The 18,530-nt window shown below is 38.4% G+C and overlaps 1 protein-coding gene across 1 annotated transcript in view; it reads left to right on the top strand.

The window, feature by feature from the left end:
- The window catches only part of NIPAL2 (NIPA like domain containing 2), an 84,754-nt gene that overhangs the window by 35,481 nt on the left and 30,743 nt on the right, over positions 1-18,530 (top strand). The window contains exon 4 of the mRNA XM_047842476.1: positions 8,936-8,995. Coding sequence (XP_047698432.1) covers positions 8,936-8,995 — 60 coding nt within the window. The remainder of the gene's footprint in view (positions 1-8,935; positions 8,996-18,530) is intronic.

Below are 18,530 nucleotides of genomic sequence, written 5' to 3'. Positions count from 1 at the left end.
AAATTCCGACAGCATTTTTCACAAAACTAGAAAAGACAGCCATAAAGTTTGTATAGAGCCACAAAATAGCCAAAGGAATCTTAAGAAAGAAGAACAAAGCTGGAGGCATTACGCTCCCCGGCTTCAAATGATATTACAAAACTATAGTAATCAAAACTCTTTGGTATTGGCATAAAAACAGACACAGATCAATGGACCAAAACAGAAAGCCCAGAAACACATCTATGCCTATGTGTTTAATTAATTTTCTAAAAAGGAACCAAGAATATGCAATGGGAAAGATCAGTCTCTTCAATAAATGGTGCTGGGAAACTGCATAGTCACATGCAAAAGAATGAAACTCGACCAGTCTCTTACATCATACACAGAAATTGACTCAAAATGGATTAAAGGCCTGAATGTAAGACCTGAAACCATGAAACTCCTAGAAGAAAACATAGGCAGTAAGCCCCTTGACACTATTCTTGGCAATGATGTTTTTGGATTTGACGCCAAGAGCAAAGACAACAAAAGCAAAAATAAACTACAGTGGGACTACACCAAATTAAAAAGCTCTGCACAGCAAAAGAAACTATCAACGAAATGAAAAGACAAACTACTAAATGGGAGAAAATATTTGTAAATCATATATCAAATGAGGAGTTAACATCCAAAATATATAAAGAACTCACATAATAGCAAAAACAACAAATGATCCAATTTTAAAATAGGCACATGATCTGCATAGACTTTTTTTTTAAGAAGACATACAGATTACCAACAAGTACATTAAAGATGTCCAACTTCATTAATCAATAGGGAATTGCAAATCAAAACCACAATGAGATACCACCTTATACCTGTTTGAATGGTTATTATCAAAAGATAAGAAGTAACAGGTGTTGGCGAGGATGTGGAGAAAAGGGAACCCTTGTGCACTGTTAGTAATGTAAATTGCACTGTTAGGAATGTAAATTGGTGCAGCCACTATGGAAAACAATATGGAAGTTCCTCAAAAAATTAAAAATAAAATTACCCTGTGATCCAGAAATTCCACTTCTGGGTACTTATCCAAAGAAACAAAACAGTGACTTGAAAAGATAATATGCATCCCTGTGTTCATTGCAGCATTATTTACTATAGCCAAGATATGGAAGCAACCTAAGCGTCTATCAATGGATTAATTTTTTAAAAAATGGTGAATATTCATGATGGAATATTATTCAGCCACAAAAAAGAATGAAATCTTATCACTTATGACATGGATGGACCTTGAGGGCATTCCACTAAGTGAAGTAACTCAGAGAAAGACTAATACCATATTATCTCACCTATATGTGAAATCTGAAAAACAAACAAAAAAATCAAGCTTATAGATACAGAGAACAGATTGGTGGTTGTCAGAGGCAGGAAATGGGAGGTGGGTGAAATGACTGAAGAGAGTCAGAAGGTACAAACTTCCAGTTATAAAATAAATAAGTCATGGGATGTCATACACTGCATGGCAACCATAGCTAATAGTACTGTGTTACATACTTAAAAGTTGGTAAAAGTAAATTTTAAAAGTTCTCATTATAAGAAAAAACATTCTGTAACTATATATGGTGAGCAATGTTAACTAGACTTAATATGGTGACCATTTTGCAATATATACAAACATCGGCAGATTTAATGCAATCCCTATCAAAATACCAACAATGTTTTTCACAGAACTAGAACAAATAACCCTAAAATTCGTATGGAACCACAAAAGAATCGAATAACCAAAGCAGTCTTGAGAAAGAAGAACAAAGCTGGAGGTGTCACAATGCCAGATTTCAAGACATGTTACAAAGCTGTAGTAATCGATGGGGCGCCTGGGTGGCACAGTCGGTTAAGCGTCCGACTTCAGCCAGGTCACCATCTCGCGGTCCGTGAGTTCGAGCCCCGCGTCAGGCTCTGGGCTGATGGCTCAGAGCCTGGAGCCTGTTTCCGATTCTGTGTCTCCCTCTCTCTCTCTGCCCCTCCCCCGTTCATGCTCTGTCTCGCTCTGTCCCAAAAATAAATAAAAAACGTTGAAAAAAAATTAAAAATAAATAAATAAATAAATAAATAAATAAACAAAGCTGTAGTAATCGGAACAGTACAGCACTGGCAAAAAATAGACACAGAAATCAATGGAACAGAATAGAGGGTCCAGAAATAAACCCACACTTACATGGTCAATTAATCCATGACAAAGGATGCAAGAATATACAATGGGAAAAAGACAGTCTCTTCAACAAATGGTGCTGGGAAAACTGGGCAGCCAACATGCAAAAGAATGAAACTGGATCCCTTTCTTACACCATACACAAAAATAAACTCAAAATGGATTAAAGACCTAAGCGTGAAACCTAAAACCATGAAACTCCTAGAAGAAAACATAGGCAGTAATTTCTCTGACATGAGCTACAGAAAAATCTTTCTGGTTATGTCTCCTAAGGCAAGGGAAACAAAAGTAAAAATAAACCGTTGGGACTACATCAAAATAAAAAACTTTTGTACAGTGAAAGAAACCATCAACAAAACAAAACAGCATACTACTGAGTGGGAGAAGATATTTTCAAATAATATATCCAATAAGGGGTTAATATCCAAAATACATAGAGATCTTATTCAACTCAACCAAAAACAAAATCCAATTAAAAACTGGGCAGAGGACCTGAATAGATATTTTTCCAAAGAAGACATAAATGGCCAACAGATATATGAAGAGATGCTCAGTATTCTTACGGAATACTCAGAATTCTTAAGGCAATCCCTAATGGTAGAATCTTTAAAAAAATGATTTTAAAAAATTGAAAAAACAAGCTAAAAGCAAAATCAGACCTATAATTATAGAGAACAAACTGATGGTCGCCAGAGGAGAAGGGATGGGGGTTTGGGCAACATGGGAGGAGGAGAGAGGAAGATACGGGCTTCCAGTTATGAAATGAATAAGTCATGAGAATAAAAGGCAACAGCATAAGGAATACAGTCAATGGTATTGTAATAGTGATGTAACGGGGCAGATGGTAACTACTTGTGGTGAACACAGCATAATGTATAACCCTGTCAAATCACTAAATTATACACCTAAAATTAATATAAGATTGTGTGTCAACTATACTAAAATAAAAAATTAAGTTTAAAAAGAGTGCACTAATCTTGATGAGAACTGAGAAATGTATAGAATTGTTGAATGTTGTATACCTGAAACTAATATAGCATTGCATATAATTATACTTCGGTAAAGTATTAAGTGAAAGAATCTTAAAAAATAAAACAGAAATACAAATATAAAATCATTATGTTGTATAACTGAAACTAATATAATGTTGTATGTCAATTATACCCCAAATTTTAAAAAGGATTTAAAATATTAAGTTGTCAGGTCACCTGGGTGGCTCAGTCAATTAAGTGTCTGACCTAGGCTCAGGTCATGATCTGACCGTCCGTGAGTTCGAGCCCTGCATCGGGCTCTGCGCTGACAGCTCAGAGCCTGGAGCCTGCTTCTGATTCTGTCTCCCTCTCTCTCTTCCCCTCCCCCACTTATGCTCTGTCTTTACCTCTCTCAAAAATAAATAAACATTAAGAAATTATTTTAATAAATAAAAAATTAAGTTGTCATAAAGGGTAAAAAATGAAAAGTAGTAAATAAATGTGAGCAAGATATTTTTCAATGGCCATAGTATAATGCATTAAATAGTTATTGAACTCTTCTGTGCCATTAAACCTTTAGTAAAAAATCATTATTTGGGGGGTAAAGAGAGTTTAGTAAAGTGCACATATATCTTAATGTAAAAAGGGAATCCTCAGTTATCTATTCTACAGACACAAAGATCTAAACTCACCTGTAAAAATCTACCCTTGAGTTTGATTGTTAACATCTAGAAGTTTGATGCTTAACTTCTGTTTTACTGATCCCCATTAGTAGCTATTACAGAAGAAAATCCAAATCAAGTTTGTACAGTCTTTCTGAATTCTCATGCACCAGATTAATTTATAGTTGTTTTTGTTTTTTTTTTTTTTCCTTTCACCTGAGGCCTGCTATGGATTTTAGAGCATCAACTCTTATAACAGCCAGTCCTTGGACCAAATCTGAATGATGTCAAAGGAGGCAAATCAGGGACAAATGTGGGATTCATTTCAGGGAGGGTTAGGAAGCCCAACACCAGGCCACAGCCAACCCCTGGACCTGGCACCCTCGCCCACATCTAGACTTGGTTCAGCTGAAGCCACCAGAATCTTGGTTGGCCTTTATCTAATTTCTTCTGGAAATCCAAATCAGAATTCCCACATGTACATTTCTTTATATCAACCTTGACTGGACAGGATACTCTGTTCTGATTACTAATCTGAGTGACATTTAATGGCCAAAAACAGAACAGTTGACTCACCCATAATAATTGTTGTTGAGTCTTCCTGATAATGAAGCACTACAACTTTAGGGCCAAATGAATACATTAATAATTGGCTCCATAGGAACACTGTAGAAGCTTTTTTTGTTTTTTTCTCCCAACAGAAAATATTCCTGCTATCTTCCCCCCGCCACCCAACTTCTACATAACCACTGATTACATTTTGGTACATTATCTTTCATATGCTACCTTTCACCTTTTCTTTTTTAATGCATTGTGGTCATTGTGGTTCAGTGTCTGCCTCTGGGGTCACCATATGACACTGTGTAATGAATTTAATCCAGCATCCACAAGTACTCTCTGTGTAGACCCATGTCTGTGAGCACTCTGTATCCATCTGTGTCCATATGAAGGCTAGAATGGAAAAGTGTTCTTGAACCTCTTGCCCAAATATGCCTCAAGTCAAAAATGCACACAAAATGTGAGTGCTGACGTAAATGCTCAGTAGTAACTATAGGTTGATCATACCTAGTCCAAATCTGTTTAGTTTACAACTGTGTCCTGTTTTAATGCTTTTTAAACTATTGATCTTGGGGTGCCTGGGTGGCTCAGTCAGTTGAGCATCTGACTCTTGATTTGGGTTCAGGTCATGATCCCAGGGGGATTGAGCCCCACCTCAGGCTCTGCGTTGAGCGTGGGGCCTGCTTAAGATTCTCTCTCCTTCTCCCTCTGTCCCTCCCCCTCTTACATGCCCTCTCTCTCAAATTAAAAAAAAAAAAAAAAGCAAAAGCCAAAAAAACTATTCTTCTTGAAATGCTCTATTTTTGAATATTAAGTTTCACTACAGGAGCAAAAGCATAGTGGTTCTTTCCTCTTCCTAGATGTTCATCAGGCAGTGGTGGTGGTTATAGCAACAACTAGACAGGGTTGAGTTTGACAAATCTCTGATTGCAACTATATATGAGGCACTTCAGTTTATTTTTTCTCATTTTAAAAATTTACTGTTCTACTTAGAAGTTATGTTATTAGCTGTTGCTCAGATACTGTCTTTTTGCTCAGCACAGCTCTCATTTTAACCATATTTTGAAAGATAAATGAATTACAAGTAAATGTTCCTTAACAGAATGTTCTTTTTTATTGCTTCGTTTGCTAGATGAATAAAACTAAAAAATCTTATTCTCTTATCTAACAGTTTTGTAGAAAACCTCATATTCTCTTAAAACAGAAAAAAATGAGTATGGAAATGCATTAGATATAAGTTCTTTCAGAAAGTAAAAGCATATTAATGTTCTTAAAACTCTGATAAATATTTTGTAGCCGATTGATATAATTTGATGCATATAAGTATATGTCAAGCTTATTGTTACCAATCATGTCCCATTTTTCTTTTAGCAATGAAATTGTCACCTACCTCTTTTCCCCTATCCGTTCTTTTTTGTTTTTAATGTTTATGTATTTTTGAGAGAGAGAGACAGAGAGAAAGAGGGGGAGGGTCAGAGAGAAAGGGAGACACAGAATCCGAAGCAGGCTCCAGGCCCTGAGCTGTCAGCACAGAGCTCGATGTGGGGCTTGAACCCGCGAACCACAACATCATGACCTGAGCCAAAGTTGGATGCTTAACTGACTGAGCCACCCAGGTGGCCTCCATGGGTTCTAAAAATGAAATTATTTTTGAAACTGGTTGAGCAACAAGAAAAGAAGGAAAATGATGCCTTTCTACCTTCAAGGGAGGCAATGGAGTGTAGTGTACCAGAAAGAGCTCTGGACTGGGGATAAGGAAATGTGGGCTTTGGTTCTGATTCTGCTGTAATATAAATGTTTGTTAGTGATTATTTATTTTTGACGGGGGTGGGGGGGTGCGGAGAAAGAAGGAGACACAGAATCCCAAGCAGGCTCCAGGCTCTGAGTTGTCAGCACAGAGCCCCACGTGGGGCTCAAACTCACAAACCATGAGACCATGACCTGAGCCGAAGTCAGATGCTTAGCTGACTGAGCCACCCAGGTGCCCTGTAATATAAATGTTTATTAAGTGAATGGATCAACGAATGAACAAACAACTCCTCTGGACCTGTTTCCCAGATATAAAGTTTAGAACCTGAAGTACATTGTCTTTGTATCTCCTATCAGCTCTAAGGTTTCCTCATTCCATGTAAGCAATGTCTGCCTTCTTACTAGACTCCTTTGCTGTGAAATAGTCATCTTAAGGATTGTTATAATGGAATGCATTTGGATTTGGTACGCATTAGTAGTGATAATTCACCTATTTTTTATTGATCGATCTCCCTCCACTTGAAAACATTCCTTATGTAATTACACAGGAGGTCAGTGATGGGATGGGAATGGGGTCTTGTTTTTTATACTTTTTCTAATTCTCTGAAATGTTAAATTAGTTTCCCTGAATTGTTTTGGTCCAAATATGAAATGGAAAATTTTCATACATTTTTACCCCTGTCCTGAACTCAATTCTTAACCTAATGGGCTATGTATCTGTACAGGAAACATTGCTTTAATGTTTTAAAGTCACATCACCCAATTAAGTTCATGCTTGGTGGACATTTTTCACACTCCGTTTATTCTGTGTGAAATGTCCATTCCGATAAATAACCTGCCCAGGAGAATTTTGCAAGGACTTGAATAATAGCTCAACTTGAATAAGAGAGAGCGAGGTTGAGAAAAAGATGGAGAAAACATAGGAGAATCCCAGCTTATCTTGAATGAGGGTTTCTGGTATGGATTTATTTTGTTTTAAATCAATTGCCAGAATAACAGATATAGTTATATTCAAATTTAATTGATTTAATGGATTATTATACAGGCTTATTAAAATTTTTATCTATGAAAAAATTTTAATGATGTTGCAAATTGTTTGTAATATGGTAGCTAAGGAAACTGAAAAAAAAAATTGCATTATAGTTTCAACTCCGCTAAGGTAAAATAAATGTGCCAACATACTAACTACAATTTTCTCGAGGTGATGAGTTATTTTTATGATGACTTTGCTTCCCTATTTTCTTCTGTATAGTTTTATTTTAAAAAACAAACTTAAAAGCCTTGCTAATAATTTCTGTTAAAAATTTAAAATTCAAATTATGATGTGTATTATTTTGTAGTATTGCAAGTTTGGGTTTTCCCATGCCTCTACTCATAGAGGAATGGCTCCATAAGAGGAACAACTCAGAGAGATTCAACTTACCCTACACAACCTGAGGCCATAGAAACAGGTCAAGGCTCAGTTAGAGGCTGAGGATTCAGTAGCCTCAGTAATGGGAAAGAGGGTCTTATACTATGAGGGCCAGTAAATGCAGGGCAGAGATCCCACCAACTCTCTTATCTATGTGCTAGCTACACCTGGGAGATCTAGAAAAATAAGACATCTCAGAGTAAAAGGAACTGATAGTCTTTTTGGGGGTGGGGGATAGGCAAATAAATCTTCCGTGTAACATGAAAGCTATATGACAAGGGGTAATCAATCGCACCAAAGTGTGGATTGGTCGACTGGGTCTGGGGGAATCCAGAGGTGATACTTGAGTCTAGAGTTGGTCTCAAAACTGGAGGCAGAGTTGCAAAGGGAATAACATGAATAAAAGTCCTTTAGAATGAAACTAAATGAGGGTGCCTGGGTGGCTCAGTCAGTTAAGAGTCTGACTTCAGCTCAGATCATGATCTCACAGTTTGTGGGTTCGAGCCCTGCGTTGGGCTGTGTGCTGACAGCTCAGAGCCTGGAGCCTGCTTCAGATTCTGTGTCTCCCTCTCTCTCTGCCCCTCCCCAACTAGTGCTCTATCTGTCTCTGTCTCTCAAAAAAAAAAAAAATTGAAAAAAAATTAGAATGAAACTAAATGATGGTTCTGGGAATTATGATGATTTTAGTAAGGGTGGGCATAGAATATAAAAGAGATCGAGGACAAATGTGTGAGGAAAGTGGCAGGAGCTTGAGGTCTATGCCTGAAATGAAGCCCAGTGACCGTGGACTGAAGAGGAGGGTGAACTGGACAGTTGGTGAAATCTGGACCTGACAGACCCAGGATGCTGTTGGACGTGTCATATGAAGGAGAGTGGAGACTGGCAGAAGTCCTAGGATTCTGGGGCTCCTTAGAGGTGTCATTGGAATAGACTTTACCAACTGAGCCACCCAGGTGCCCCTTGGAATAGGAATTACAGGAGGAGATGAAGGGAAATAATGAGTTTCAGTCTGGCATATATCGAAAATTAAAACTTCCTTCTTCCCATTCTTTCTTTCCTTCCCTTCTGTCTTTCTGCCTTTCCATCCCTTCCTGCTCTATCTACCTATCTATCACCTATCTATCTATTCATCTATTCATTTAGTTATTTAGTAACCTTTATTTTGCCCTTGCTGTCCATGGGGCACTATCTCAGCCACTGTCCTAGGTCCATTGTAAACCAGGCCAGTTTTTATGTATCCTCAACCATGAGGGGGCGAGAGGGAGTTGTTTTCACAGCCACAGCTGCTGGATGTCTCTGACCAGAACATAACTAATCAGGTATAAGACACAAAGAGCTTAATTTCTTTCAGATGGTACCGTATAATGTATGTTTTTTACATTGGAAACACCACTAATGGCCATTTCCTTTCTAGGTAGTGCCATTATTTCTGTTATGTTTCTGAAAGAAAATTTAAGAGCTTCAGATTTACTAGGTAAGTAATTATTTAAGTCATGTAATTATAGCACTGCTTGATCAGGAAATAAATAATATTATCCATAAAAAAAATGTGCTTTAAAAACAGGTAACAAATTGCTGAAATGGATAAATCTCATTTAGAGGTGACCAGGATTCTTTCTTGGAGTTGCCATCCGCACTTTCATGTGAAGTATTTCTGTTTTCATTGTGCCCACTGCCCATGCTATTGAACACAGCGCATTATTATTTTATACTATTATTATGAATGTTATGAAATTTTCATGAGCATAATAAAATCCAAGAAAACATCTGTATTACCTAATAGAGTCTTCCACTTCAAAGGATGTATTTGTTACATTGTCAAGTGAAAGTCCTGCATAAAAATGAAAACCACACAAAAATTAGATGCACCAATTAACCACCTAATTTGTATTTTGCTCTTTCCAAAAACAACAGAGAACATTCCCCTTCAGATTTTCATTTAGAAATACAGCTGTTAGTAGAAAATAATAACAGCCTTCCTGGCTATAAGAAGGGTTGCTATTATATAGCAGAGCCATCATGTTATTGATTATATCTTCTACGTTTTACTAGAAATATCATTTGTGAGAATTCTGGAGGTTCATATTTTCTTCCTTGACAAAGTCTTCTCTGAATTGCTGCTGACATATGATAACGAATATGATACTTTAGGCACTTTAAATAAAGGAGCGGCTGCTTACTTCCAAGGAGATCACATTTTTAAAAAAATTTGAGCTTTAAATGTGACGCCAGTGTTGGTATGTTGAGCATTTGTTTTCCCTGATTGTGTTTCCCTTGAGCCTGTTGTCTTGAAAGTGTTTTTGCTTTTTCTTTTTCCTCCTTGGTTTGATTCTGCTAGTAGAGTTTTTAGTCCACATCATCAAATGTGTCATGGTTGAAATGTTTTTCCAAATGCACTCATATATGCATTGTATCTTTTCAAATATATTATTTTTCTATACTCTTTTTTTTTTAATATATCTTGGTTTGTGGAATCATTTGGGGAAGATGTACAGAATTAGAAATAAGAATGAGCAATGCCTGAATTTTATAAATTAAAAACAAATTACATCTTACATTATTTTTCTCATTTGTCAAATGCCTTAAGGAAACTCTAAATCATTTTATCTAACATATGTCATCTTTTATAGTTAATGGTTGATTAATGTTTAAATTAATCAAAAGTATTTGATGAAGAAATACAGATGGATATATAGGGAGACTTGCTAACTATTGTGAATACTGGTGATAAAAAGATGGCGAAGACGGAATCTCTGCCCTCAAATAATACAGTTGGTGATAAAATATATACATAAATAAGTTTTTTAAAAGCAGAAAGCAGTATGTATCCTAATGCCTTGAGGCTTTAGTTAAGAACAGGATCTCTCAACCTCAGCACTGCTGACATTTTAGGCTGGAGAATTCTTCTCTGCGGGGAGCTGTCCTGTGTGTTGTAGGCTGCTTACCAGCGTCCTGCCTGGCTTTTACCCATTAGATGACAGGAGCACCCTCCGCCCTAGTAATGACAACCAAAAACAACCTCAGATATTGCCAAACGTCCCCCGAGGGACAAAACCACCCCCAGTTGAGAACCACTGGTTTAGAATAAAGAGAGGTTACTCTAGTTGAGAAGCTCAGAGAGAATTTTTTTATAGCAGAGGTAACATTCGTATCAGTTCTGATAGCTGGATAGGACAGGCACGGGCAATACCCAAGCATTTGGAGGAGGGTGTACAGAGGGACGAACACAAGAAGTATTAACAAAGGTGCAAAAAGGCAGGGTAAGTTTTCTATTTAATATGGCACTCAACTGCTGCCAGTTAGGATCGGGAAAAATTAATGAAAGTCACAATTATGGAAAGGGAAGAAATAGAAATATCAGTGTATGCAGATGATTTGATTATATACTTGGAAAACCCGAGATCAACAGAACATTACTAAAAGCAAGAAACTAGCTCAATGTCAAAGGATGTAAATTAAACTCACTTTCATAGGTTCAAATCTGGATTCAACTTTCGCTGTCAGCTATGTGGCTGACATGATATTACCTAACTTCTCTAAGCCTCAGTTTGTTGACAAACATAGAAGACTGTTCTAAGGATCAAACTGGATAATTCATATAAGCACTCTGAGAAATATAAAGCCCTGTTGATGTAATTGTCATGTCTATGATCAACTTCATTCCTGAAAGGTAATATTAAAAATGTAACATAGGGAATAAGAAACAGACATATACACACACACACCAAAAAATAATAATAGTAAATTAAACCTCTATTAATTCTTTGATTCTTTGCTAATTTCTCTTATTTTAATAATAGCTAATATTTATTAAACATTTCCTCTTTCCAGGTACTATCAGTGTTTTACATGAACTATCTCATTTAAATGTAGGAACAACCTATTTACAGAACTGACAGTTAGGTTAAATAGCTTGTCCAAGGTCATATAACTAGTAAATGGCGGACCAGTATTCTAATAATGGCAGCCTGATATAAGCATAGCGTAATGGTTGAGGGTGAGTCTCTAGTGACAGAGAACTGTGTGACCTTTCAAAGTTACTTACTCTCCTTAAGCTGCATTTTCCTCACGTTTCAAATGAAGATAATATTACCTATCTTGTAGGATTAAGTGAGTTCCTAGAGGTAGAAGTCTTAGAACAGGGTCTGTCATGTAATAAATCTTCCATGTTAGCTATGATCATGATTTTTTTTAATGTTTATTTATTTTTGAGAGAGGGAGAGGGAGAGAGTGTGAGCAGGGGAGGGGCAGAGAGAGAGAGACGCAGAATCTGAAGGAAGCTCCAGGCTCTGAGCTGTCAACACAGAGCCTGACGTGGGGCTCAAACTCAGGGACCACTAAGATAATGACCTGAGCCAAAGACAGATGCTTAACTGACTGAGCCACCCAGGTACCCCCAGCTTTGATCATTATTGCTGCTACCACAGTCATACATCCCTACACTCTAATGGTTCATCAGAGGAAACATTGATTAGGATATTTTTGCAAACTTTAATAATTCAGCTAATATTTTCCACAATTCTAATTGGGTATTTTTGCCTTCCTAATTTAATGCTTTGTGAGTAGGGCTCTGTAGCTGATCCCATATTTGTTTTGGACTATAGTTAAAAGTGATCAATTCTTAACTTTAATCTGTTGTCATAGGAATAAGAAAAATTGTAGCCACCTATCCCATACCCATGCCTCCAAGAGCAAGTCATAAAATTATCTTGATCTGAAATGTAATAACCCATTTCATACTTACAGAGAAAGATTTTTCCCCAACCTCACTCAGTAATGTGTTAAATCACATGTATTTTCTTTGTGTCTGTATTGTTGTTGCCTTGGGAAAATTTAGCTCTTTCTGTTAAAAGCTAAAAATGCATTTTTTTTTTCTTTACAGGGACTAAAACCAAACAGAGAAAAGAGTAGTTAGTGGCTTAAAAAAAAAAAAAAAAAAGATTAGCATATAAGCATGCTAAAAATTAAATTGTCAAAATGTGCAAAAGAAAATCATTTATTTTTCCCTGCCTCAAGCAAATGAAAGTTTGTTTTTCATGATGGAACAAATGAAGATTTTTTGGGCCATGTGGAAACAAGCTGAACTAATTTATTGCCAAATGTTGCTCTGTGGCTATGAAGCTTTTCACCACTAGCCTCAAAAAATGACCTCACAAAAGCTATGTCTGAAAGGAATTGCCAACTATTATTAACTCAATGACAGGGTTTGGACTGTGCTCTGATTCTTAGTGGATTAATAACTTTAAATTATTTTAATGATTATTTTTCCTTTAAAAAGCACCAGATTTCTCTCCCCTTCATTCAGCCAAAACCTATAGTATTTCCCCCTCTCTCCTCCCTTAGTCATCAGAAGTACTAAATCTAATAGGCTGTGAGAACCTAGTTGACTTAAGTCCAGATAGTATCATCATAAGAAAAAAAAAAAATGACAGTCAATTCATCAGTACTCTTCAGAGACCAGTAACTTGATTATTTTAAGTCACCTATAAATGGTTTCCCTGGATAGAATGTCAAGAGATTAAAAATGACATGAAGACCATCTCTTTCCTTCTTTCTTCCACACCAAATGGTCAGCTTGATTTAGGGCTAGTATCTAGAATACTAATCTAGCCAAACAAACCATCATTTCTGGTTGAAGGAACAGATTGGCTATTTTGGTTTCAGGGTTGCCTCAAGAATGGGAGACTTTCTGGTGGTAGGTTCAGGACTATTTGGATTCACTACATTATTGAGACTTCCCAATCCAGGGCTTCTTTAAGATTTATGTATTATGGAGCGCCTGGATGGCTCAGTGGCTTAAGCGTCCAACTCTGGATTTCAGCTCAGGTCATGATCTCACAGTCATGATCTTAAGGTCATGAGATTGAGACCTGCGCTGGGCTCCACACTGGGCAAGGGACCTGCTTAGGGATTCTCTCTCCCTCTGCCCCTCCCCCAGTCACAGGCATGTGCGTGCTTGCTCTCTTTCTAAAAAAAAAAAAAAATATATATATATATATATATATATATATATATATATACATATATATATATATATATAGCTACTATGAGCATGAGGAATCTGGAGAGATTGTTCTGAGGGGAAGACATCCCAAATGGTTTGGTGTTAAGGGAACCAGTTTATTCTGTGACTCCTGGTCACAAAAGCAACAGCGAGACCCCCATTGATCAGGAGACATACTATAAGGACCAAGAGAATTAGATGCAATATTTGTGTTGGAATCAGGTTAGCTGAACATTAAAAAACTCTTAAGGCTACCAGAAGTCAGGTCAAGCCAGAGTCCAGAAGCTAGACACTAGTTAATTAACACTAGCTGGCATCCAGTTGGGGAGTGGGGTATTTCAGGTTTTACCTAAGGGGAAGGGTGGGTTGGGAAACCAGATGTCAGCTGAAGAACTGTACAAAAAGATCTTAGAACCCAAGGCTTCCGTACGTGAGGAAGTCAGCTTCTAGGTGCCAGTGAACAGAAGCAACAGAGGAACCTGATTCCAGGCTGTTTTCCCTTTGACCACTTTTATACTTCATTCTTAGCCCACAAGTATCCATAGGAGACTTTTACAACAGAAGATCAGTAGCCTCTTGAAACAGAGGCTGCGTTCTCACAGCTGGATCCAGTTAAATGTCAGGCATTTCCCGAAGTATAAAATATTCCTCAAAACACTCCTTCAGGATGATATAAATGGTCAGATATGTTTAGAAAATATTACAATTATATCCTCTTCTAGGAGATTCACAGTGAACACTAGCACATTGAGGATCTGAGGGGGTCTTCTAGTAAAAGAACTATTCAAGTTTGTCTAACCCATCTCTTCCCAAATAGATTTGACTTGAGACTCTTTTTGGTGGAGCATCTGCCTTATGAAGCTGGTTCCAGGGAATACCAGTTTGAAGATGCTTTTCTAAAGGAACCTCAGGGCTAGTCATGAAGCCCAGGGACCACTGCCAGGGAGAGTTGATTCTGTCTATCCCCAGTGGGGATGTTGCATCTGGCTTTAGGTTATGCTTTGTACAGCTCCTGGCCTGTATACCTAGGCTGGGGCACCACCCACTGAGCCTACAACATGAATGACAGCCCTGAGTTGTCCATTCATCAGCCCTGGCTCTTTATGGATACAAGAGGTGGGAGAGTGTAATCGTTAAGCAAATGGACTACCTAGGTTTTCATCCAAGCTCTCCACTTAACAAGAACATCCCAAACAAGATCATTATATAGCACATATATAGTATAATATTTTAACAATATAGTTATTTTTCACAGATTTGTTGTAAGCATTAAGTTAATTATATATAAAGCATTTAGAATTGTGCTTAGAAGTATTAGGTATTACTATTATTATTATCATCACATTTTAGTATGATGGTGATGTAATGTAACTCTCATGTCAGCCATACTTGTCAATGAAATTAACAGTTTTAAGAACACGACTTCCAAAAAAAAAAGATTACCCTCACTTGGCATGTACCTTCCCACCATACCTAGTCCGTTTACTATAAAGAGCAGAGATGAGCTTGTTTCCCTGTTGTGCATATGTGACAAGTTTATAGGAAGAAATTTTATTAACATCTGTGTATTGTGTCAAGCTAAATCTGAAACTCCCACAAGCTCACTGTAGAAATTTAAGTGACTTGAGTTTGTATTTGATGAGAAAGTATATTTTGTACAGGACTGGCCATGAGGGTGGCAGATGCATCATGTCCAGCACCCATTCACTGACCCCACCTGCTGCTCACCCACAGCTGCCTGACTGCTCCGTCTTTGGTTCCCTCTGAGGCTCAGCTCTTGGTGCTTTGTGCACTAGTCTGCTGAGATTAGCAGTGGGTAGCAAACATAGTCCCACTAGCATTCTCTGTGTTCTGTTAAGTGTGTTATTTCCTTTCTTCTGTCTTCTTAAGACCAGTGGGGAGAAGTCTTCACCAGGCAGTCAGAAAACACCAACCAGTTCCTTCCTGTTCAGTCCTTCCATTCTCAAACTGGATTTTTACCCTTTTAGAGACAGCCCCAGTGACAGTCCATGATCTTCCCTGGATCATAAGATTAAAGATACAATTTTGAATACATTTTTTTTAACGAGATCATAAGGAAAGTGGAGCCATCCACTATTTCAACAAAGCATAAAGCATGTTTACCAACAGACCCAAGTATCCTCAGTTTCTCTGCTGTAAGAAACCAAAAGCACAAACATATGTTTAGTAATTAATGTGTTAGTATTTTATCTTGGTTGGAAAAACTTAGATAGCCAATGAATCCAATCCAATTTATCATACAAGCAAAACTTTAAAGTTTCAGATTATCAAAGACTTTGAAAGTTATAAACATTTTCATTTAATCAACCTAGTTGGGTTTTTTTAAACAATTACCCATGAGAACTTTAAGACAAAATTAACCGTCATTTTAAGTCATCTTTTTGCTGACAAATTGCAACAAAGATAACACAGGCTTATTTAACTTTCAGGAATCCTTGGTAGAATAAAAGTTTTATATTTCATGCTGATAACTCTAAGGACATGTCTATCTTAATTAATCCAACAAACTTAAATTAGTTTACCGAATATGTTGCACCTAGGTCCACTTAAAAGCCAATCAATTTGTTCCCCGCTGTCAGTTTTTTACCTGGGGAAATCTGAAGTGGGTGGTTTAAGTCCAAGGGGGTACTCTTTGCTCTTTGATAGCAGGGTAGGAGGAGCAGGAGCCAGTAACACCAGAGGCGCGGAGGATGGTATAGGAGCAGGTTATTCGGGCTGTGCAGAAACAGGAGGAGGGCAGGGGAAGCAGAAGAGGTGAGGTGCTGCTAGCAAGGCTGGAGGCAGGTAACAGCCCTGAGGGCAGAGAAAGAGGATCCCTGGTCCTAAAGACCAAGCTCAGACAGATGAACAGACACATACTTTCTTTCCACCGACAAAAGGTGAAAACAGCCAATCCATGTCAGGCCAGAGAAGACAGGGAATCTCCCTGAAACAAAAGGAGTTCTGGCCTCTGCTTAGGAATATTCTTTAAGCCCCTGTCCTGAGGTTTAGCGACGACCACACACAATTGGCTCCAATTATCATAGCCATTAATAATTCAGGCAGAAGCCCCCACATGCAATAAGAAGCCTCATGTGTTTCGTCCTCTCAAGATACATTTTGAGAAGAAGTAAACAAAGATGAGTAATTCGGGAAAAAGAGAGAGACATGTACAGAACCCTGGCAGCAACTTGTTTACAGGGGAGACAAAGGATTGGCACATAGAGAACAGGACAAGACACAGGTAAGGTGGTAGAGGGGCCCAAGGCAGCTGAGCTGGTGGGTTGAAGGTCGAGGGTGAGGAGAGGGGGGTCCTCAAGGCCTGTAAAAGAATATGGACAGATCAGAGTTTGGGTACAGCACCACAAAGGCCTGGCCATATGGGATTTCGGTCCATTTTCCCTGACATTTACAAAAAAATTCTAATTGATAAATAGTATTGAAGTTTAAGTATCTGTTAATGGGCCATTTTTCTTTGTCTCCTACGGAGTACTGAGGGTATGTGTTATTGCAGAAGAAGATGAGTCCTTTCTTCATTAAATCTTGCAATCCAAATTGTCTCCAGTGGGTTAAGAGACATCCCAAGGGGGAGTTTTTGGGGAATGAAGAAGAAAAGTCCATTACCATAATCCCCCTGACTGTTGGATGGCATTCCACTCAGGATCATATCAAGGGTTCCTAGTGTTCAGAGCAACCAGAGCTTCCCTCAAAAAGTTGTTGATGAATACCAACCTGTCTACTGAAGAGATGTCGATATCCCTGCATTTCCCCATTGCATTCTAGACTACAAATTGGTGCCAGTGAATAGACTGAAATACCATGGAGAACCTGCCATTTTTAACCGAGGGAGACACTAAAAAAGTTCTACAAGGCGAAATTACCAAGTATTGTAATTCAAGTAGTTAGTAGGGGACATTGATGAAGAATAGTAAAGATAGAAATCCATCATAGTCTAAGTGACATTCCAATACATGTAGTCTTTACAGACAACTTCCCAGGAAATGGTCCCCTGTTGGGTTTTAATTCAGTTGATATTGACATTGGTTTTGGCTGGTTCCCAGTGGTCTCATGGCCAGAAGTGGCTAGACCAGGGATGTGGAGGGGATCACATTGGACCAATGAGGAGGAAACCTCGCATGGAAGTCTTAAGGTTGTCAGCAATCCTAGTGACAGGTGTCTGTCCCATGCTTTGTATAAGAACAGGGATAAGAGTGCCTGGGTGGCTTAGTCGTTTGAGCATCTGCTCTCGATTTTGGCTCAGTTCATGATCCCAGAGTTGTGGGATCAAATCCTGTGTCAGGCTCCATGCTGAGTGTGGAGCCTGCTTAAGATTCTCTCTGTCTCCCTCTGCTCCTCTCCCCTGCTCACACTCGCTCTCTCTTTCTCTGTCTAAAAAAAAACGAAGGGGTGGATAAAGAGAGGGCATCAAGTTCTGGGTCTTGTTACCATTCTGGCCAGGGTACTAGCTTCCAGTCAAAAGGCAGGCCTTTATCCTCCCTGGAGAGTAGTCACAGGCTCGAGGGTTGCAGCCAGAGCAGTCAACATGAGATTGTTCCAATAAGACCATATTTCTTGAAAAGCCCCTGGAGTTAAAGTAAAAGAAAAGAGGGAGTAACTTAAGTTTGTACCAAGGCTCGAAGTCTAGAAAGAAGAACAGCCCTAGGTTGGGCACCAGAAATGTTGTGGGGCTGCTGAGTGAACAGTCAAGAAAGAATTCTTAAGATACTTTCAGTGCAAAAAGGCGCTTTTATTATAGCCCAGGGACAGGACCCAGGGGCAGAAAGAGCTGCCAGTTTGGGATTAATTTTTAAACTTCTCTGAGATAGCTTTTGACTCCCAGTGGTCTGTATCCTGAGGTAGATCTGTTCCAGGGTCCTCTGTCACATCAGGCTTCCGGGTGAGCTTTCAAATCTATTCAGCTCTGCAGAGCTGAATTTGGCCTCTTGCTCAGCCAAATTCTGGAGTCTAGCAGGTGTGATAAGTTCATTGTACCCAGAGATGAGGA

This window comes from Prionailurus viverrinus, chromosome F2, assembly GCF_022837055.1.
Source record: "Prionailurus viverrinus isolate Anna chromosome F2, UM_Priviv_1.0, whole genome shotgun sequence".
NCBI classification, from domain to species: Eukaryota; Metazoa; Chordata; class Mammalia; order Carnivora; family Felidae; genus Prionailurus; species Prionailurus viverrinus.
The sequence above is the reverse complement of the archived record's forward strand: the minus strand, read 5'-3'. Positions and strand labels throughout refer to the sequence as shown.